Genomic DNA, 23656 nt, shown 5'->3' on the forward strand with positions numbered 1-23656 from the left:
AATGTTGATATAATTACCAACCCCTGAGCAAGAGCTGAAAGGGGGACCATGGTCCAGGCAGGGTTCAGTAGAATCCCGGAGCCAGGCTGTCGGTAGAGAGATGAGAATTTCTGAGATGCTAAGTCTCCAGTCGCCATCCAGGTCAGCTCTGCCCCAAGGTTCACTCCAGTATCGAGTCAATTATCTCCCCCACAGTGGAAAAGATTAATGACGGTCTTTGTTCTTCCCCAGCGAAAGTCATCTTTGCAGCCTATTCTCACACACACACACACACACACACACACCACACACAACACACACAACACCACACACACATCTTTTTTGCTTATAATTTTGAGCCCCTTGATGGGTTCCAATAGATTCCAAAGTATGTGTCAGAGACTGAATAATTTTGAGAAAATACGATTTCAGAGTCCTGGAGTCTTTTCCTGATTGCACTGACTGTCATGCTAGATTGTTAGCCCTTTGTCTGCTGGTGGAAGTGGGGATGAAGTGAGGGAGGGAATAGGGAGAAAGAAGACAGGAGGCATTCATCTGGGTAGCCCCTGAAGCTCCTGTCCTCAACCTGCACCCACCTCTCAAGGGAACACAGACCCTGGGTCTTCTCATCTCCATTTATTCATTCATTTAAGACGAATTTACTGACCACAGGCTGTGCCAGGGACTGTGCTAGACACTAGGGATACAGAGATGAAAATGAAAGCTTCTGCCCTTAAATAAAAAGAATAATGGTCATGGTTTTGTTGAGTCATTTCTCATGGCTAACTCTCTGTGACCCCATTCTTGGCAAAGGTATTGGAGTGGTTTGCCATTTTCTTCTCCAGCTCATTTGACAGATGAGGAAACTGAGGCAAACAGGGTGAAGTGACTTGCCCAGGGTCACACAGCTAGTAAGTGTCTGAGGTCAGACTTGAACTCATGAAGATGAGTCTTCCAGGCCCAGCATTCTATCTACTGCACCACCGAGTTGCCTGTATAGTATCCCTATCCCCAGGGGATACACAGGTGAAAATGAAAGCTTCTGTCTTTAAATGCAAACAGTAATGACATAATAGTAGCTGACATTTATATAGTGCTGAATCACATGACCTCATTTGCTGTTTCTGTATTGCTATCAGGGAACAGTCCACAAGCATACCGGTCAACACAAAATAATGTGCACCTTAAAGACAAACTCATTTCAGGTGGGCCATTAGACACTGGGGGATGAGGAAAATCTGCTGCACGTTCTCTGAGCCCCTTTCCTCTGCCTGATCCCCCCAGGATGGAAGTTTGGAGCCATCCACGGGAGGCCTGGCCGATTCCCCATGGACTTGGTACAGCCTGTGGCTGCCCCTGACTTCCTCCAGCTGCCCTCGGAGCTGGACATGGGTGGGCCCCGGGACCAATCAGGACGAGCAGCTGCCGTGGCCGTAGCCGTGGCTTCTTAACTGTGGCCCAGGAATTTGGCAGGAAGACAGAGGTGATGATTCCATCTCAAAGGATCTTGATGACCCGGAAGGCTGGAGGTGGGGAGGGGGTTCTATTAGCACATGGGCATTGTCCGAGGGAAGAGAAGGCAAGTCCAGGCCTCTCAGCCGTCAGAAGGGAAAATCTTATCCCCCATTCCTAGACCATGAGAATGTTCGATCTAGTCTATTTCAACATCTTTGTTCTATATTGAGGAAAACCGAGACCCAGGATATAAATGACTGTCTAAGGTCACACCACTTGTTAGTGGGAAAGCTGAGATTTAGAGGTCCCCTAATTCCAAATGCAGTGCTCTACACTGGCTCTGGATTCACTCACTTCCAGATAGTATTCCTAGACTAGATATTTTATCTCTTGGATTTTTTGCCCAGTCTGCATCCCTCTCTTGTCCCTGCAGGCGTCCCTGGTTAGGGACATCTCCAGGGAATTTGAGGAGGAAACATCCCGACTGGAGGTCTATGGGGCATCCCTATTCCCCAGTCATCAGTACACAATGCTGGAATTTGCTCAAAAGTATTTCCGGGATCCACAAAGGCGATCCATGTGAGTTCTGATTCTATGTGGGGGATGGGAGGGAGAAAGAGAAACGTGAGATTGGGGAGACATCACAAATCTGGAAGGGAAACCAATCTCTGGGGTTCTGAATGGGCTATGAGGCAGGTCAGGAGGGGGAGAGCCTTGGCCAGACAGATTTCCCCCTTGGGGGCCCTGGTGGGGGAAGGCTTGAGGGTGATATTAGCTCCTCTCGACTTTGTAAAATGGCCGTGCCTGGCCTAGGTAACCCAGTAGGAGCAATCCCAGCCCTCAAGCTCAAAGACCCACCTACCCTATGGCATTGGTCCAGTCAAGCAAAATTTACTGAATCCTACTATATACCCAGCATGGGGTGAGGAGGTGAGGAAGAATACAGGGACGTATAAACCTGGTCCCTACCTACTAGAAGCTTCCAGCCTAATAAAGGGGGAAAGACTTACCTACGTGAAAAGATGACTCATATTCCCCTGAATTCCTGGAGGAGGGAAATAACCTAAGCAAAGACATAGAGGTAGGAAAATCACCAGCTCTCCTGTTTCCTGTGTCAGGGATTCTTTCAGGCAGAAATCCAAGAAAGGAAGAGAATCCAGGGACGTGAGCAACATGCTGAAATTTTCCAAGGTACTTCCTGGCCCTGAGGGGGAAGGGGAAGGGAAGCCATCCACCCAGGCTTAGACTGGCAGTCTATTCTCCAGGAGTCTCCTGAAATCCTCGACCAGTTCCTGGCTCCAGTTCCAAGTTACTGGTCATCATTCTCCCTCCCATCCCCACGTCACCTCTCCCTCTGCCCTTAGACCCTGCTTAGGGAATGTCTGCGAAAGGAGCAGCTTCCTCATTGCTACTTCCACCTCCCCTTTCCCATTCTCCTGACCCATTCATTAGTCATCTGCTGTCTTCAGCAATGGGGACACAGAGATGGAAATCAAACCAGGCCCTGCCTTCAAAGAACTTAGGTTCTTATTGGAGGTAGACACCATGTACAGAGAGAAGTGAGTTTTAAAAATAAATCTGGGGGAGAGTGCTAACAACGGAGGGAATCAGGATAGGCTTCTTGTAGGAGGTAGCCCTTAAGCTGAGCTCTGAAAAAGTCAGGGGTTTTAAGAAGCACCTGTGAGGAAGGGGAAACAGCCTCTGACATGGAAATGCTGTATGTGGGAAACAGCAAGCAAAGCTGTTTTGGCCACAACCAGGAGAGTCATGTACAATAAACCTGGGAAGGTAACAGCAATGAGGATGGTGGTGAAGATGATGATGATGACAATGATGGAGAAAGAGGAGGAGGAAGAGGAGGAAGAAGAAGAGGAAGAGGAAGAAGAAGGAGGAGGAGGAGAAGGAGGAGGAGGAAGAGGAGGAAGAGGAGGAAGGAAAGCAGCAGCATTTTTCTGAAGAGTTACAAATTGATTTACAAATATTATCTCATTTATCCTTAGAAAAATCCTAAGACATGAGTGCTATTATGTATCCCCATTGACAGAAAAGGAAACTGAGACTAGAACCCTATTGCGAAGGCTCTTAAATCCAAACAGAGGAGTTTGTATTTGAACCTAGAATCAAATACAGCCATTGGAGTTTGTGAGCAGAGGATGGACAAGGCCAACCGTTGCTTTGGGAATATCAATTGGTAGTCGTGTGGAGGATAGATTAGCAAAGGGGAAATTGAGCAAAAAAGCATCCTCATAGCAACCTCGCCTTCTGTCTACTTCTCTCCCCCCTCCATCTCCCCAGGAAGAGGCTATCATCCCAAGACACATCACTGACTCCCCCACTCTTCCATGTCCCAGCTACACATATCATTATCCATATCTAACACGATGGTGTCCATCACCACGATATCTAGCGTGGTATGTCATCATCACACTATCTCACATGGCAGTGTCATCATCATAGTATCTGGGCATGACGGTGTCATCATACACGATGCCTGGTGTGGCGGTGTCATTGTCATGGTATCTGCCATGGTGGTGTCATCATTGCGATGTCTGCTGAGGTAGTATCATCGTGATATTTGACGTGGTGGTGTCATCATCATGATATCTGACATGGTGGGGTCGTTATCACGATGGTGATGGTGTGAGTTGACATCATGACTCTGGACATGCCCATATCATCACTTTCTGGAATGGAGTGGGCAAAAAAGTCAAAGTTTCCTTAATATCCCTCTTCCCATCTGACAGTGTCCACATTTTTCTTGCATCTCTAATATTCTCTAGTTTTAAGTTGCCCCCTCAGTGCCCAGGGGGGGTGAGGAATCCTTGGTGGGCTTAGGACTACCTGTTCAACCTCCAAAGTGACTCAGTGACATAGGCATGAGCTTGTATCATATATTTCTGTGAAAATGCTGTTTTTGTAACCTTCAGGAGACTAACCTCCTCTGACAGAGATGTTGGCCCCCAAATTGGGTCCCATATGGAGATGCCCTGTGATGTGACATGGCCCGTCACATCATGAGAGTCTCTGGTATATTGTAGCACCTATATTTCTTTTTAAAAATTAATTAATTTATTGTTTTTAGTTTCAACATTCGCTTCCATAAGATTTTGAGCTCTAAATTTTCTCCCCACTCTTCCCTCCCCTCCACCACAAATGGTGGTAATTTGATATAGGCTCTACATATACATTGATATTAAACATATTTTCATATTAGCATGTTGTAAAGAAGACATGAGAACCACGGGAAGGGAACCACGAGAAAGAAGAAACAAACAAAAAGAAAAAAGAGAGAAATAGTGCTTATTCTGCATTCAGATTCCATATTTCTTTCTCTGGATGTGAATGGCATTTTCCATCATAGTCTTTTGGAGTTGTATCCTTGCACTGCTGAGAAGAGTCTAAGTCTATCAAAGTTAGTCATCGCACGGTGTCGGCTGTTACTCTGTATGATATTCTCCAGGTTCTGCTCATTTCACTCAGCATCAGTTCGTATAAGTCTTTCAGGTTTTCTGAAGTCTTCCTGCTCACCATTTCTTATAGCACAATATATTCCTTACATTCATGCACCATGTAACTGTCAACCATTACCCAAATAATGGGTATCCCCTCAATTTCCAGTTCTTTGCCACCACAAAAGAGCTGCCATAAATGTTTTGTACATGTGGGGCCTTTTCCCATTTGTCTGATCTCTTTGGAATACAGACCCAAGCGGTATTGCTGGGTCAAAGGGTCTGCACGTTTTATACCCTTTGGATATAGTTCCAAATTACTCTCCAGAATGGTTTGATCAGTTCACAACTCCAGCAACAATGCATTTGTGTTCCAATTTTCCCACATCTTTTGCAGCATTATAATTTTCCTGTTTTGTCATGTTAGCCAATCTGATAGGTTTGATGTGGCCTCTCAGAGTTGTTTTGATTTGGATTTCTCTAATCAATAGCGATCTAGAACATTTTTATGTGACTATAGATAGCTTTAATTTTTTCCTCTGAAAACTGCCTTTCATATCCCTGACCATTTATCAATTGAGGAAGTTTTGTATTCTTACAAATTTGATTCAGTTCTCTATATTTTTTTTGGAGAGGGGAGCGGGCAATTGGGGTTAGTGACTTGCCCAAGGTCACACAGCAAGGTCAGTGTCTGAGGTCACATTTGAACTCAGGTCTTCCTACTCCAGGGTCGGTGTTCTATTCACTGCACCACCTAGCTGCCCCTATATATTTAGGGCATTTAGGGGACATTTAGAATGAAGCCTATATCAGAGACCTGGTTGTAAAATTCTTCCGTTTTCTGCTTTCCTCCTAATCTTGGTTGCATTGGCTTTGTTTGTGCAAAACCTTTCAGTTTAATGTAGTCAAACTTATCCATTTTGTATTTCATAATGCTCTATCTCTTGTTTGTTCACAAATTCCCCATTCTCCATAAATCTGACATAAACAATTCCTAGCTCTCACGGTTTGCTTAGTATCAGCTTTTATATCTAAATCGGTACACCTCCATTTCACAGTGTTCCTGGCCCTCCTTATCAAGGTTACCATGTTCCTGCCTTCCTGACCCAGAAGACACTGTGCTGTGACGTGGTTGCTGGGATTTGTTGTCATCACCCTCCTTTTATGGCCCAGAACCTCTGCTTCCAAATGTTACACCCTACTCCTGTGGAAGAGTAATGAGGTTGGGGTCTAGTGATCTGGGTTTCAAATCCTTACTCTGTCACTTACTACCTTTGTGACCTGGGCAAATCACCCGACCTCTACGATTTAAGTTTCCTCCTCTGTTAAAGGAAAAAGAGGGTTAGACTAGACAATGTTTGAAGACCCTTTGGCTCAGAGAAAGTTTCTCTCTACCACCACTCTAATTCCCCACTGATTTCACTCACCTTTACTTTTCTCTCTTTCATATAGACACCAATCCAGGAATCCCTCATTGAGTTCAGCAACAGCAGCCTGAACAAGATTACCACAGAGATGTTCCTAGGTACTGGGGGAAGGTGGGAAGAGAGGCCTTCCAAGGCTCTTGGCTTGGGGATGGATTTCCTTGGAGGGACTTGGGAACACCCCCCAAGAGTGAAGTTTCCCCCTTTTCTCTGCCTCTACCCCCAACCTGCCAAGGGGTAAGACTTTTCTGGGATAAGGACTGGAAAGGACTGTGTGTGTGTGTGTGTGTGTCTCAGACAACTACCATTGAGTATCTCCTTATGAAGCTGATCCACACTCGGGGCTCTGCATCTCTTTTGAGAACTCCAATGATGGAGTTCTGTGGCAAAGCATTGCTGACCCCAGTTAATGTCTGAGTCCCTATTCCTTACCTCCTCATTCCTAAGATATTGTTTCACATCCCCAGGACCGAACATCCATCCTGAGACTGAGCCCCCAACTCTTGGACCAAACCCCAAATCCTGGGACTGAATCCCCATTTCCAGGACTGAGCCCTCGTATCCCATCTCAGAAAATGAGGTCATTTTAGCAAATGAATGATACCAAGGACAAATAAGTCCATGCATACCTTCTTTACCCACCCCCATCCCCCCAGATGCACTTTCCTCAGTTTTCTCATCTGTAAAATGAGCTGGAGAAGGAAATAGCAAACCACTGTCAGACACACTTTTAGCCACAAGCCATAGCCACTTCATTATGTCATCCCTAACACTGCCTCCCTCTAGTATTCCATCAACAAGCATGTATTAAGTATTTGAAATATGCCAGGCACTGGGCTAGACACTTGGGATACCAAGACAAAAACCAAACAGCCCCTGACCTCAAGGAGCTTACGTTCTAAGATGCTTTCTGCCTGCTCTTGGGCCCTGCTCACACCTGCCATCCAAGACAGCAGCAGCATCTCATTCTCTCAAGGAGCCCTTACTCCTCTCCTGCTACCAGAGAAAGAAGCTTTCTCTCCCCAGTGGTGGGGAGGGGCACAGGGGTCGGGAAGAAAGCTATTGAGGTAGCTGACGAGTGAAGCTAATTTGGGGCTTTGGGGTCGGGCGGGGTATGTCCCTCTTGCAGCTGTAATGAAGTTCATGGGTGATTTCCCAATGAAGGCCCAGACCGAGTTGGATGTGCTCCGCTCCTTCTTAAAGGTTTGTTTCTCCCTTCTGTATGGCCTAATTTTTCTCATCTATAAAACAAAGGCATTTCAAGAGCTGACCTCTAAGTCTCCTTCCAGCTGACATTCTGTGGTTCAAAGCTGCCCCCTGAGACCAGTACTGGGGAAGTTCAGGGAGTACTAATGGGCAGGTCAATGGCTCCAGGATCTGTGGTGATGAATTGGCTGCTACTTCTAAGGCTATGGAAGGAGTCTCTGAGGGTGGGATGATCTTTCCGGAGTAGCCTGGGAGAATCCAGGGCAAAATTGGGGGTGGTACAATCCCCCCAGTGGAGTCCAGGGACATACCTTGGGAAGACAGACACCAAGCAATGTCCGAATGATCCAGCTGTTCCTCTTATTTCATTACAAAAATACAAGAATCATGGGACCCCCCTCCCACTCCCCTGAAGGCCACTTCCCATATCCATGGACAGAACCTGGAGGCATGTAAAGGAATTAGGATGTTCACAAGTTTTGGGTTGTTGGGTTTGGTTTTTAGCACCTACTGGGTCCCCAGACCTGTGCTAGCTAGTACAACGTGATGGGGATATGAATATAAGAAATCATCACTGCTTGTGAGAAACAATGGTGGCTGACATTTTTTAGAGTGCTTTGCATATATGATTTCATTAAGCCTCACAACAGCTTTGGTAGGCGGATACCACAGGTATGATTATTATCATTTTACAGATGGGGAAACTGAGACTCAGAGATGTTAAGCGACTTATAATCATACTCAGGAATGGGATTGGAACTCATGTCTTCCTGACTCCAAGTCTGACATTATTTACTAAACCACAGAAGACACAAACAGATGAAAAGATAACGAGATACCAGTCAGTGTTTGCTAAGTAAATGTCCTTGCCAGTGCTATAGGAGTTCAAAGGAAGGAGGAAGAATTGGTATGGGTTCCTGTGGCCAGGGAAAATAAAGGAAGTTTGAGTTTCTCTAGTGTGATGTGCCTGGGTAGAATCAAGGATGGAGATAAAGGGAAACTTAAGGGTAGAAGGTGAGTGAGATGCTCCCACTTTTCCAACTGAAACTAGCACCAAAAGACATTGGCAATGCTATGCTGATCTTTGGGAAACATTCACCCCAACCCTGGGGGATCATGAATGGGTATTAACCAATAGTATTTCCCACCTTCTTTCCATCCAGGGGTTGAGTTGTACTAACTGAAAGGGTAGACAGAATCAGAGGTGGGGAAGGCCCTAAGCTAGTTCTCTGTCCTCAGGGGAGTCAATATGGCGCTCTGTGGTTGGCTCCCCCCTCCCTTCCCAGCCTCCATCTTGGTCCCAGGGCAGTAGCTTTGGAGTGAAAACAGGCTCAAGGTCAGTATGGAAACCAAGCTAGGCAGAGATAAGTCAAGCTAAGACCTCAGTAGCTGTAGAATCCTCTTGGTCCCCCCAACTCCCTCAAGTCCTTCTGGGTAATTAGGAGCTGAGCTAAGAAAACAGCCACAGATCTTGTTATAGAAATGCCTGGCATGTTGCATATGCCTGAGACACAGAGGCTAAGTGACTTAATGATCTGAGGCAGGATTTGAACTCAGCTTTCATTAAATAGGGAAAGATTGGAGATTAGAGAAAGAAGATGATATTAAGGACAATCTGTGGCAGAAGAGGGGAGGGAGAGAATCAAGGGAATGGAGAGGAGTTGGGAGCGTCTGTAGGTGCTTTACTGATTTCAAGTATTAGATAGGTATAGAGGCAGGTACTGGCCCAGTAGATAGTAGAGTCAAGAATTTGTTGTTATTGGTCCTTTCAGTTGTTTCAGACTCTTCGTGACCCCATTTGGTGTTTTCTTGGCAAAGATACTAGAGTGGTTTGCCATTTTTTTCTCTAGCTCATTTTACAGATGAGTAACTGAGGCAAAAAAGGTTAAGTATTTGAACTCATGAAGCTAATCTTCCTGACTCCAGGCCTGGCACTCTACCCAGTGTACCACCTAGCTGCCCTGAATTCAAATCCAGCCTCAGACATTATTAACTGTGCGACCCTGGGTAGAGCACTTAATTGCTGTTTCCTTCAGTTTCTCATCTGTAAAATGGCTTGTTGGAAGGATCCAGTCAGATAATAATTAAAAAGTGCTTAGCACAGTGCCTGATACATAGTAGTGCTGTGTTACTATTAGAACCCCAGAAGCAGGAGAACACCTAAGCATTTCTATAATAAGACCTGGGGCTGTTTTCATAACTCAGCTCCTAATTACCTAAAGGGCTTCAGGGAGTTGCCCAAAAAGTTAGACAATTCTGTTTTCAAGAGGTTTACATCTATTAGAGACAACATATATGTATATAAGCATGTTGGCACACATACACACACGCACATACACACAGTGTTCCAAAAGTCTTAGTGTACTTTTAAGCTATTAAACTCAAAGTGCTTTAGCTGCATCTTGAAGGACAGAGTAGGGAGGGCATTCCAGGCAAATGCATGAAGACAGGAGTTGGAGTTCTGTATAACAGAGAGAAGGCCTGTTTAACTGTTCTATGGTGTGTGGAAAGGGGAGTAATGTAGAATAAGGCTGGGTTGAAGCCAGGTTGTAGAAGAGCTTTAAAAATCAAAAGAAAGTATATATTTATCCCAAGAGTCAGAGAGTTTATTGAGTAGGAGGTGATCTGGTCAGATCTGTGCTTTAGAAAAGTCACATTGGCAGCTGTGGGTAGATGGATTGGAGTAGGGAGAGACTTGAGACAGGGACACTAATGGGGGGCTTTTGTAATGGTCCAGGGAGAGGTGAGAAGGGCCAGAACTAAGGTGGCATCTGCGGGAGTAGAAAGAAAAATAGGTTTTAAGAGTTAAGAAAAGTAGTAAGTTTTTGGTTTGTAACCAGAGACCCAATGGGGGGGGGAGGGAGAAAAAGCATTGTATTTGAAGTTAAAGGACCTGAGTTTGAATCCCACCCTGCCTCTTAATTCTGTGTATAACCTGAGCAAATAATTTCATATCCCAGAGATTGGTTCTTAACTGGTAAAACAATGGGGGTGGATTTAATGGCCTCTCATGTCTCTGAAACTATAGCCTGTTGTCCTTTTTTCCCAGCTCTGCAGGACCACGAAGTGCTTCGAGATGAAGCCTACTGCCAGGTCATCAAGCAGATCACAGACAACACCAGCACTAAGCCGTGAGTGAGGCCCCTGGCCCCCCTGGAGCACAGAAATCTTCTGGCCTCCCTCTACTTCTTTCCTTCAGATTTGAAGGGGCTGTAGAATTGGGGGGATGTTATATGCTCAGGTTCCTCTCATTTAGAGAACCATCCCAGCCTCTAGGCTGGCTCAGTCCAAAGTTGGGGATGAGGGCAGAAATAGGGCACACTCTGGGTTCTGAGGCATTTATCCAGGATAACCCAACTCATGCCCTACTACTCCTTTAAGCAGAGCAGATGATGTAAGCTGCCCACAGGCTTTTGGACAAATACCCTATATTTATCAGGAGGCAGTATGATGGTGCTGTGATCCTGAGGTTCCAGCCTCACTCCATCTTTCCCCTTCTTCTTCGCTTCTCTACCTTCCCTGTCTATCCACCTCCCTCTGCCTTTGTTCCTCACCTATTCTCCATTCTTTATCTCACCCCCCCTTCCTCTGCCCTCTTTCCTCCCTCTCTCCTCCCTTTCATTCGAGGTTTTCACTCCACCCTTCCCAAGAGCTTTAGAATCACTTAGATTCCAAATTCCCATGTCCAACTGTCATGTCCCGGAAAAAACCTCTGCCCAAGAGCTGAAAGAGCTTTGATAATTCCAAGACATGCCTATTGAATCTGGGGCAGCAGCCTGGCCTAATCATGGCATCCTCCTGTGTACCTCAACAGGGACAGCTGCCAAAGAGGCTGGAGGCTGCTGCCATCCTTGCAGCCTACCACAAGTGCTCAGATGTCCTGAAGCCATACCTCTTCAAATTCTTCCAGGATGTGCAGGAGTCCTGGCTTACACTTCCAGGGTGAGTATTCCTGAGAGGTGAGGCTCATGGTGGGGTCATAGACCTACCCTTCCAGGGTTCAGGAAGCATTTGCCACCTCATGAAAACTGTGACTGGCAGTCAGAGCCATAACTAGCAGCCCAGCTTTTTCCCCAGGGCACTACAATTCAGAAGGTGCTGGAAGCATTTAACATTCTTTTAGCAGCTTAGAAGCAGCTGAATTTGGCACCTAGTTAGCAAGAATAATCAGTTAACATAGGAAGCTATCAGATGGGTTACTTCTTCCCTCCATCCCAAGCTATAGCCCAGGTATTCACCTCTCCAATTGGCCTAGTCTTATTCCCTCTCCTGACTGTTCTTCAAGGCCTAGACACCATGGGTGACCAGGAGTTGGGTTCCTTGCCCTGGAGGTTCTCTCCTCTTCAACTGAATTTGTCTTTAAAAGCTTATTAAGGGTGAGTTCTATGCTGTTGCCAAAGTCAGCCTTGGGGTGGGGATAGAGGAGATAGGGAACCCAATCATCAACAAATCTGTTAGGTTATCTGACTTCTATCCACCCACTTTTGAAAACTGCCCTCTCCAATGTTACCAATGATCCATGATTCTTTTCTCACTCTTTATCCTTCTTGATTAATCTGTAATATTTGACACTATTAACCATTCTCTCCTTCTAGATCAGAGATTCTTAACTTTTGTGTGTGTCATGGACTCTTTGGCAGTATGATGAAACCTATGGGTCCCTTCTCACAATAATGTTTTAAATAATTAAAGGAAACTCCAAAGTTCAATTAGAAGCAGTGAAAATGAAGATAGATAGTTTTCCCATTCAATTTCACAGACACCACCACCCCGCCGTTTTACTTTTTTTCTTTGTGCCTAGCATGGTGCCTGGATATAGGAGCACTCGATAAATGCTTGTCAAATACACACCACACACACACACACACACACACACCCCACAAACCCAATAGTAAACAAACAGGAAAAATCAAAAGGAAGGATGCATACTTAGGCATACCCAGGCAAAAGTATAGACCTCGGTCTGTAGGTGCTCTGGGAGGACCAAGGAAACAAGCCTAGGAAGGTGGGGTAGAGCCAGACTGAGAAGCCCTTAGAGTATGGATTCTATTCAGTGAGCAATGCAGAGTCACTAAATCAAATTAGGCTGCAGGAGAGCCACATTGGGATCACAAATGATCCCATCCTAGAAGAAAAAGGAAAAAGACATCCCTAGAATCCTTCCAGTCAACGGGCTTCTTCCAAGAACCCTGCCCTGGACCACCTTCACTCTCCCTAGTTCACAGAGATGCTTTCTGGGTTCTGAGCAAAAGGCTGATCATTGACTCCTCATGGAAAGAATCATTAGAGAAGGGAAGGAAACCCTCTGAAGCCTCCCTTTCCCCCATAAAGGTAAGGTGAGGAAGGGGCCCTCTTTGAGGGCTGGGGGCTGGAGACAGGGAATCACTATGTCTCCTCCAGAATCTTGTCAAGATTATAATGATACCTAAATTTGTCCCTGAGGGCTCTCATTTCTTCTTTGGATCTTTTTCAGAGTCCCTCCCCACCTTCAGACCCTTCTAGTCCTCCTGGTATTTAGAGATTCTCCTGAGAAAGAAAAGTGTCTGATAGTCCTGTTCACACTGAGATGTTGAAGATTAAATGGGTTTCCCTCCTAGGCTTTGTATTGTAGAGGAAGAAAGTGAGAAGGAAGATTTAACCTTGAAAGAAGGGAACCTGGTAGGGAGACACCTTGGGGAAGGATAAGGTGTTTTCCTGTGCCTTTCAGTTCCTCTCAGTTCACAGCTCTCTGGTTGATTTATTGTGATTATGTTTAAGGCGATTATTTAGTTCAGGTCAATTCCTATCATTCAACAAACATATATTACATGTATGAAAGTCCCTGTTTATGGTAGAAAGAGAGCTAGATTTAGATTCAAAAGGCCTGGGTTGAAATCCTGCCTTTCTCAACAAGTCCCTCTGTGACCCTAGGGAAATTATTTAACCTCTCTAAACCTCAGTTTTCCTCCTTTATAAAACAAAGAAGTGGACTACGTGACATCTAAAGTCCCTTCTAGCCATAAATCTATGGTCCTGTAATGTTCTAGACTAGAGAAAATTTCAGTATCGTGGTCTTGTTTCCCTATGCTTGGATGGGAGCAAGAGTCTGCTCTGGATTTGTGATATAATTGATGGGAAATTCCTCTTATGGAAACTCCCTCTCTCTCATTACAGTATAAGAAAGTTTCCTAGAGCCCTGAGAAACTAAATCATTTGCCCATGGTCACAGTGTGTATAAGAGTTGGGTCTTTCCTGACTCTAGTGTCAACCTATATCAATGTCTATTATGCCAGAAAATACCTGGTTCAGTCCAGTTCAAAGTGAGTCTCTAGGGCTTTGTTTGTTTTAATTTTAATTCCATTAAAAAATCCATTTAATTACATTTGAAGGAGGTTAGCTTGCTATATTGGAAAAAGCATGGGGTTCAGAAGAGACCCAGGCTCTTGTCATACTTGTTCCTGGTCTGGGATCTGTCCTTGGTCCTGACTCCTCTGTGGACTATGCAAGTCTTCCTCATTCTGGGTTTTTGTTTCTTGAGAGAGTTAGACTAGGGCAGGGCTTCTTAACCTCTGCCTCTGTCTCTATGTCTCTGTCTCTTCTTCTTTCTTTCTCGTCAATATCTCTCTCTCTCTCGCTCTCTCCTCTCCTCTCTCTCTCTCCTCTCTCCCTTGCTCTCTGTCCCTCTCTTCTCTCTCTCTCTAGCAGTCTAGTGAAACTATGGACCCCTTCTTAGAATAATGTTTATAAATGCATAAAATGGATTACAAAAGAAGCCAATTCTAATGAAATACAATTATGAAAATATTTAAATCAGGTTTGTGGACTCCAGGTTAAGAAGTCGTCGTCCAGCCTCCTCATTTTATAGCCTAGTTATTAGATGATCTCCAGAGTCACCTTCTGGTTCTCATATATATTATGGTACTGGGAGCTTGAGAAGGGTGTGAGAATTGTTCTGCTTTTAGGGTCAGAGCTCAATTGTACTAGCAACATAAGATAGTGGAGAGGGAGCAAAGCAAGAAGTATAGGTTGTGTCCCACCTTTGATGCATACTGTGTAATCCTGGGCAAATCACCTAATCTCTCAGTGCTCTGTGCAAGCCATTTAACTTCTCAATACTCTGGGCAACCCTCTAAGATTATAAGTTGCCAAGAAAGTGTCAACCTGTGGCACTTTTCATCCAGTAGAACCACAGATCTGAGCTCTCTCTATCCCTATTTCAGTGGAGATCTAGCACCTCCTGGCTTCTACTCCCTAGGTTTGGATCTCCAGTTCTTTAGTAAGGCTTGGTGAAAGGATGGAGGTAAGAGGAAGATGCCCAAGGATCCCTGAGAAGTCTCCTGCCATAGCCACAAGGGGAATGGGAGGGGCGATGGATTTTGAGAGGAGAGATCTTTCTTTCTCCTGACTCTTTCCAAGTGATGGGGAGGGAAAACAGAAAGACTGATGTAGTGACAAATGATTAGTGCCAAGGGAGGAATAGAGCACATTCTAGGAAGGAGGACAACCTTGTGCAAAGTTTAGGGATAGGAGAGTGTGTCTGTGAGAGCAAGAAGGTCCTTTGACTGAGTTGTATATGTGAAGGGGGAATAACATAGAATAAAGCTGGAAAGATAAGTTGGAGCCAGATTGTGAAGGCCTTAAGGCCAAATCAAGGAGTTTGGCCTAGAAGTAATAGGGAGCCATCCAGGTAGTCAGTTAACATGGTCAGACCTGTGCAGCTCTGGGGAGATGGCTATCATTAGTATTAGACTGTCATTAGGACATCATTATTATTAGATTATTCCTGTGGAAGTGGGGTGGGGATGGGTGCCACTATAGTATCTTTCATGAGAGCTTTTTCCCCTGGGGAGAAGGAAGATTCCATGGAGCTGGAGATAGCAGTGGAGGAAGAGGTACGGTGGGGAGACTTCTGGGGGGTTAAGTATAAGATAGGTTTAATAGAGGTTCTATTCCAGTGGCTCTCAAACTTCTTGTTGTTGTTCAAGGTACAGTATTATTCTTTGCTGAGGAAACACTTGGGCATATACATGTGATTGCCACACAACTGATGGCATACCTAGGCCAAAGTTGAGGAATGCCCTTTGAGAACCTGGGCAAAGAAGGCCAAGGAAGAGAATGTCAACTCCTTGAGGACGAGAATTGTTTCAGTTTTTTATCTTTGCATCATCAGCACCTAGCACATAGTGGGTACTTAATAAATGCTTGTTGAATTGAGAAAGGAAATTTGTGTGGAGGGGAGTGGTAAGTAGCCATTGAGCATGGTGCAATGTTAACAGGAATTGCAAAAGCCTGTGAGCAGAACCTTCAGAAAACCTTCCAGTTTGGTGGCCGAAGTGAGCTTCCCAGCAACATGGAGTTGAGGGCCATATTGGTAAGCTTGGAGGTGTGGAGGGAGGGAGAGATGGGAGAAGTGCAGGTGGAGGTTCCTCCTCCAGCCTAGACCAGGGACATATCCTGGATCAGTCTCCAGGTGTCATCAGGCAGCAGAGCTGCCACCCATGTCTGATCTAGAGAATCTGATCACTTAGCTGATCCCATCGATCACCCAGTCTGTACCAAGAACCTACTGTAAACCCAGAAAAGTACAGAATCTAGTTCTTGCCCTCAAGGGACTTGCAGTCTAATTGGAAAGACTCATGCATATGAAATAATTGGAGAGCAACTTGGGACAGTATATGGTCAAGTGCCACGGTGAGTGAGACCAATACTAAGTACTCTAAGAGTCCAAAACAAAATTATCATATGTCCTAGAGCGATCAGAGAAGCGTTCCTCAAAAAGGTGACTTGGAAAGAAGCATGGTCCTTCAATGGGCTCTGGGATAAGTCAGCTCACCCAGGTACTCCTACTTGGTATGTCTGGGTCACCGTCATGACTCCCAATACCCTCAATAGAAAGAGCTCCTAGGAATAAAAAAGAAACTGGATTCACAGTAAATCACAGGATTTTAGAGTTGAAAGGGATCTCAGAAACCTTCTAGTCCAACCTATATGTTTAAGGAATTGCCACTACGATAATCCAACAAGTGGCCCTTCAGTCTCCGTAGACCTCCAATGAGAGAGAACCCACTACTGCCAAGGTTCTACTTTGAGATAACTTAATCGGATAGCTATAAAAAGAAGTCTTTCCTGACATCAAGATGAGATTTGCCTCTCTGCAACTTCTATCTCCTTCCCATGTTTCTGACGTAGAAGAGCCTGAGAGATCTACCTCCTTTGAATCTTCCCCTCCCCCCTCACTCATTCCCTCCTCACCTGTAGGCTGGCCGTAGTTCCAAGAGGCAACTGTTTCTCCTTCCTGGAGGGCTTGAACGCCATCTGAAGATCAAGACCTGTACGGTAAAGAGAGAACCAGGCCCCAAAACTATCTGATATTGCTCCTCCAGATCAGATACACAGATGAGGGTTTCCCATAAGACCTCAGCTCCCCCTGATCCTATGAATGGAGAGACTGGGGGGGTATGGGACAGGAGGCAACATGTATTTCCAGGCTTATTACACATATTTCTCTTTACCTACTCTACCATCCAGTGTCCAGCCAATCTAGCCTCTTTGCCTTATTCTCCATGCCTTTGTTCAGGCTGTCCCACCAGGGCATTTCTTATGTGAATGCCTTCCCTCCTCACTTCCCCCTCTTAGAATCCCTAACTTCCTTCAAAGTACAGCTCAAACATCACTTTGTACATGAAATGTTTCCTGATCTCCTCAGCTGCTAGCGCTCCCCCCATAAGAATAATCTTGAATGTCCTTCTAGCTCCCCAATAGAATGTAAGTGTTGTGAGGGCAAGGCTCTTTCAAGCATCCTCAAAACCTAACATAGTGCTTGCTCATGGTGGGTACTTAAAATGTTATTGGTGGTGATGACGAGGGAGTTAGGACTCTGGGATACAGTCCTGCATGACCCCTCTGTATCTTCCCCGCAAAGGAACCCTTCCCTTGGGGAATCTCATTGAAAAGAGGCTCCCCCTCTGTCACTGCCCTCTTTCAGCTTTCTTCAGAGGTATCTGACTAGCAAGGGGTAATTACTCATTTTCTCCTCTAATTGGCGTTCTCTATCCAGGTGGCCCTGGATGTGGTTTCAGAGATCTGCATTGAGATGGGCCTGACGAGGCCTGAGGCCATCAGTGAATATGTGATCTTTGCTGTCACCAATCAAGGTAAGAGGTCAGGGCAGAAAGGAGAAAAGTCCCCTCAGCAAGGCTGCTCCTGCCTAATTCTTCCCACCCTTAATCCTGGGGCCCATGATAGTCATCTTCTTCTCAGGAAGCCTGACTGGGGTGCATTAGGGTGGGGCTAGAAGGATTTGATTTAAGAGATTTCCCCTCCCTGCTCTGAATCCCTTGACATGGAGACCCAGGATCTGGCTCTAACACCTAAGAACAGAAAATGTATTCCCCTGATGGTGGCTATGTATGATCCTGTTTCCTAAGACTACCTCCTAGGCCTGGCTGGCAGGAGACCTCAACCTTTCCATCATTTCAGTTGTATCCAACTCTCCATGACCTATTTGGGGTTTTCTTGGCAAAGATACCGCAGTGGTTTGCTGTTTCCTTCTCTGGCTCATTTGACAGATGAGGAAACTGAGGCAAACAGGGTTAAGTGACTTGTTAAGAGTCACACAGCTAGTAAGTGTCTGAGGGTGGATTTGAACTCGGGTCCTCCCAACTCCAAGGCTGGCACTCTATTGACTGTGCTACCTAGCTGCCCCTCATTTATGTTGTTATATTAATAATTTGTATTTTAAAACTGACTTTTCTATCTTTATCTCTTAAACTGCAGACTATAATGCTCATTTTTTCCAAGGCTCTTATCATTTCTACTTTGGCAATAAAATGTAAGTTCCTTGAGGGAAAGGATTGTTTGATTTTCTTGTGTCCTCAGCCTGGTTCAGTGCTCTTCAGTACATAATAAACCTTAATACGTTTTGTTGAATTAGCAGTCAGTTCTTCATTAATGATTAAATAAAATATTGTTCAGCCATTTTCAGTCTTGCCAACTCTTTGTGACACCATTTGGGGTTTCTTGACAAAGATACTGGAGTGCTTCGCATTTCCTTCCCCAGCTCATTTTACAGATGAGGAAACTGAGGCAAGCAGGGTTAAGTGACTTGTCCAGGGTCACACAGCTAGTAAGTGTCTGAGGCCAGATTTGAGCTCAGGTCTTCCTGACTCCAGACCCAGTGCACTTTCCACTGAGACACATACTGTACTAGCCCGTAAACTCCATGGCGGTAGAGTAATATTAGGTCGTCTTAATCAATCAGCAAGCACTAAGGTATCTTATATGTAACAGACACTGCTGAGGATACAAATACAAAGGTCTTACCTTCAAGAAGCTTTCATTCTATTAAGTTACTAGCTAACTTTGCATCTCTACCAGCACCAAACACAGTACTCTGTATGCGATGGGTGCCTAATATCATTATTAATTATAATTATATATTACGTTATATATATATAATTATATATTGAGTGAATTGTTAGAACCAGAGAAATAAACAAAGATGTACATGCACCCTTGTACACGTGTGTACCCACCTACACACCTACACACAACGCTCCTCTGCTGTGTGGTCTCCTTACTCAGGCCAGAATGTCTGTCCCTTGAGCCGGCGGGACTACATCCTAGATGTGGCTTCAGAGATGGAGCAGGTGGACAGTGGCTACACGTTCTGGTACCGGCGCATCCTGTGGACCCAGCCACTCAAATTTGAGAATGAGCTTTACGTCACCATGCACTACAGCCAGGTATGCCTGCTCATGCTACCCAGCTCTCAGCTGGGGTGGGGAACAGGAACTGAGAACCAGCATTTCCCTCTAGAATGTTGTTATTAGGGACCAGTGGGAGAAAGGGAGGGAGGAGGAAATTCTATCTCTTAGTGTGTCCAAATAAGCCCAGGCATGTGTAGTGAAAGGTATTGCCCTTTTTACCTTTGGGAATGAACTAGGTGACATTAGATTATTCCTTTGGCGGGGGGAGGCAAGGATGGGTACAACTGTGTCTTTTATGAGAACTTTTCCCCAGGGGGAAAAGGAGATGTCAGTATTTAGGGACTACTAGGTGGCAAGGTAGATAAAGTGCCCAGTCTGGATCAGGAAGAGTCATCTTCATGGATTCAAACCTGGCCTCAGATGCTAGCTGTGACCCTGGGCAAGTCATTTAACCCTGTTTGCCTCAGTTTCCTGAGCTGCAGAAGGAAAAGGCGAACCACTCCAGTATCTCTGCCAAGAAAACCCCGAATGGGGTCAACAAGAGTCAGACATGACTGAAAATGACTGAAGCAAGGCATTCCAAATGTGAGGAAGATTCCCAAGACTCTAGCCTGGGAGAGAATCATGCTGGGACAGACTTGACCCAGAGACTTTTTTTAGGGGAGATAGAGCAGAACCACAACCTGGAAGTCATCTAGTGAGCCTAGGTAGTTTCTGTTAAACTAGTCTCATTTATTATACTCTCTAATTAGGCATCCTTTCAGATATTTTCAATTGCCTGCAGTCCTATTCTTGATCTCTGTGTATACTTTTCTTTTTCCTTGTGAATAAACACTAGAAACTTCACTCTGTGGCCTGACAGTGGAAAGGAGGGAAAAGGGAGGTGAGAGTCAGGGGGATAGATGCCATAACTGGCATTAAGGTGCACCAGCAGCCACCAAAGGGGAACAAGTCATCAGTGTAACAGTTCTCAAGCCCAGGGAACCAGATTCAAGGACAAAATGCATCAGGGAATTTGGTACAATACCTCAGGTTGAGGTTTAAGTGTATAAGTATATATTTATATATAATATTAAGTACATAAGTATCGTTATCCCAGCTCTCACTTCCATTCATGAGTTGGGCTCCACAGAGGGCTGGTTAGCTACATCTCTTCCTCAGGGTTCTGGGGCAGCCTTGAGTGGGTAGGAGAGTATCTTCTCAATGCTATCAGCTCGAGTCTCCTTTTCCATTCTTCCACGTATAGCTAGTATCTGTCAACAGGCAATGACAACACCAGGAGACTGGCATGAAAACTAGGTTTAATACAAGAAAAATGAACATGCATGTGGGACCCAAAGAGTCCACAGTCCTTACAGAAGTTTGCATATTGATGACAGTACAAGAAAAGGACAGGGAGAAAACAGGGAGGGGTGTGGTATGGGAGGGGACAGGCGCAGTAATGGTGGGAAAATGGACAAAACCACTCCCCATGGGGAAAAGGAAGGCCATGGCAAAAGCCACATTCTTTTCCCTTGGGAATGGGTGGGGAAACCTGTGGCCTCCAGGCCACATGTGGCCTTCTGGGTCCTTGGGTGCAGCCTTTTGACTCAGCCCAAGTTTTACAGAACAAATCCTTCTATTAAGAGGATTTGTTCTGTGAAGTTTGAATTCAGTCAAAGGGCCGCACTTGAGGACCTAGAGGACCACATGTGGCCTTGAAGCTGCAGGTTTCCCACCCTTGAGCTAGACTATGAAGATAGGAGGGCCCATTTATCTGTGAAGGATAGTATATCATATCATATCATATCTGCACAGGCAGTTTCTCAGCCTGGAACAGATTGGCTGGCGCCCTTCTTGCCTCCCAGGGACACACAGGGAGTCCAGTTCGGGACGTAAACAACAAATTATCTCAGCTGGAGAGGGGTGGGGTGGGGCAGGCATTGTCCTTGACATATTCAGGGCCTCCTACGTGCTCTGAGTCCGGTGTTTCTGGAAAATATGGCAACACAAAAAAGACAAGTTCAGGGGATCCCCTTAATGGCCCTTAATATATCTTATCTATATGGTTGCTTGACCGAATGACTAGTGCCTTACTATCATTTTAACCAATTAAGATCGATTAGCTATCACAAAAGGATATTTACAGAGAAGATACCGCCATGGAATTTACAAAGCATTTCCACAAGACCAGGAGCATCATTTCCCTTCCATTACCTCTTCCCCCATCACTTCTACTGGTCCCTGGGGAAGGGAGACTCAAATTCACAGCATTTGCTACAAAGCATTCACCCTTCTAAGTCACTAGCTGCTGAATAAGTCACTCCCTTGCTTCAGGGTGTCTCAGCTATCAGGCTAATCCTGTGCTGGGCCGGGTCAAACCCTAATGTGTTGCTGCTCAGTGGCTACGCACAAAATCTGGTGTAAAGCGCCAGGTATTCACAGCCAAACAAGGGCTATGCAAAGTCACCAGCCTTACTCTCTCCTCCAGAGCCACCTGGGTCCAGTGGCAAGATGACTGGAGCTGGCTTGGGTAGGTAGGGTAACAGCCATTAGAGGGATTACCTCCATTTTGCGGGTTAGGTTAAGGGATTTGTTTGTGGTTACGCTGCTAGTATGTGTCAGAAGGATCTCAACCCAGTTCTTCATGACTCCAAGTCAGATACACTACCTACCAGCCCTGCCTTTAATAGCCTTCCCTCTCATCTCTAACTAAATTTCATCCTTTCAAAGTTCTGCTCCAATGTCACTTCCTCCCTGATCATGCTGCTCTCTCCCTATTCCGAGTTCCTACTGCCCTCAGACTTACCACTCACTTTGTTACTTAATTCTATTCTGTTTGCTATGATTCTCTAGTTGTTCTGTAAGTGGATAAAATAGCATATATTTCTCTTATGATTCCCTATTCCTCAATTTCTAGGTCCTGCCTGATTATCTAAAGGGCCTCTTCAACAGCCTGCCCACTGGACAGCCTGGTGAACAGCAGCGACAGCAGGTGTCCAAGCTAGCTGCCCTCCAGCATCGTGCCAAGGACAGTGTCTACCTGCCCAGTGTGTAAGGACCCCTGCCCCACCCCCACCATCCTCTCCAGATGATTCCATAATCATTCTCCCAGAAGTCTCCAACTCTCAAGGAAAGTGAGAGAACAGGAGGCTGAGAGCCTGGACTCTGGGGTCCTACTGCCAGCAGCTGTAGCTACTTGGGGCTCCCCCGTTCTATATCTTATCTAACTGCCTTAGTCAGGTTGTGATAAATAGTAACAGCTAGCATTTGTATAGCGCCTTAAGGTTTGCAAAGCATTTTACAAACATTAACTCATTTTATCCGCACAACAACCCTAAGGGTTAGGTTTCTCAACCCCACTTTACAGATGAGGAAGCTGAGGCTGATGACTTGCCAGGTCACACAGCTAGTAAGGGTCTGAGGTAAGATTTGAACTCAAGTTTCCCTGACCAGCGCTCTATCCACTGCACCACCTCGCTGCTATGTGATGTTGGGTGAATCACTTTTATCTGGGGGCCTCAGTTTCCTCATCTGCACCATGACCAGAATTGGACTAGATGGGCTCGAGTCCCCTGGGGTGGAGAGAGGAAGAGGCCTTCCAGAGGCCAGTGGACAAAGACTAGAAACTAGAGAAAGATGATGTAGTCCTAGAAAGGGCTGGGATGATGGAGGAGAAACGAGGCTTCAGAACAAAAATCTCTCTCTGGGAATACATCCACACCAATCCTGGGTATGAATACTTTTATATTTATACTACAACTTTGGCTCCTTGAGGGAAGGGCCTCTTTTGCCTCTTTTTGTGTCCCCAGTGTGTGGCACAGTGCCTGGCACATAGTAGGTTGCTAACTATTTATTGATTCATTGTTTATTGATTATAGAAATCTCCCCAACTCTTCCGATCACCAGAGAAAGCACTGAGAGGCCAGGAGGAAGTGGAGATATGTTTTTTATTTACTGATGCCCAGAGAGGGAAAGGTCAAATGTCAGGTGGAGAACAGTGAACAGAAGTGACATGGTAATATAATATGATGTTCTCAACAGCCCTTTCCCATATACTCAGTCAATAAACATTTATTAAGCATCCACTGTGTGCCCGGCACTGTGCTGGAAAAACAAAGATAAAAATGAAACGATCCCCACCCTCAAGGATCCCATGGCAGGGATAGGGAAAGGTGGATAAGGAAATGTACAGTTATAAGTACATACAATCTATATATAAAATAAATTCAAAAGAATTTGATAGAGGGAATACATGAACAGCTGGGGGCATCATGAATGACCTCATCTAGGACGTGGCATTTGAGCTGAGCTCTGAAGGAAATTAAAGATTCAAAGAGGTGGGAGAAATGAGGCAATGCATTCCCAGGCCTGAGGACAGCTTGTTCAGAGGCACAGGAGATCGAATGGCATAATCAGTCAAGCAAACATTGTTTGAGAGCCTGTGCTGAAGTTAAAAAGACAGAAGCCAAATCAT

The 23656-nt window shown here is 45.3% G+C and overlaps 1 protein-coding gene across 1 annotated transcript in view; it reads left to right on the forward strand.

Annotated features, from left to right (window-relative positions):
* The window catches only part of MYO15A (myosin XVA), a 128541-nt gene that overhangs the window by 96588 nt on the left and 8297 nt on the right, over window positions 1-23656 (forward strand). The window contains 15 exon segments of the mRNA XM_036748000.1: window positions 1264-1425; window positions 1428-1462; window positions 1868-2013; window positions 2553-2625; window positions 6336-6408; window positions 7437-7510; window positions 7618-7633; window positions 10563-10644; window positions 11328-11356; window positions 11359-11511; window positions 15769-15863; window positions 16751-16828; window positions 17550-17646; window positions 19076-19236; window positions 22100-22233. Of these exon segments, the coding sequence (XP_036603895.1) occupies window positions 1264-1425; window positions 1428-1462; window positions 1868-2013; window positions 2553-2625; window positions 6336-6408; window positions 7437-7510; window positions 7618-7633; window positions 10563-10644; window positions 11328-11356; window positions 11359-11511; window positions 15769-15863; window positions 16751-16828; window positions 17550-17646; window positions 19076-19236; window positions 22100-22233 (1408 nt within the window).

The sequence above is a fragment of the Trichosurus vulpecula genome, chromosome 1 (genome assembly GCF_011100635.1).
Source record: "Trichosurus vulpecula isolate mTriVul1 chromosome 1, mTriVul1.pri, whole genome shotgun sequence".
Lineage (NCBI taxonomy): Eukaryota > Metazoa > Chordata > Mammalia > Diprotodontia > Phalangeridae > Trichosurus > Trichosurus vulpecula.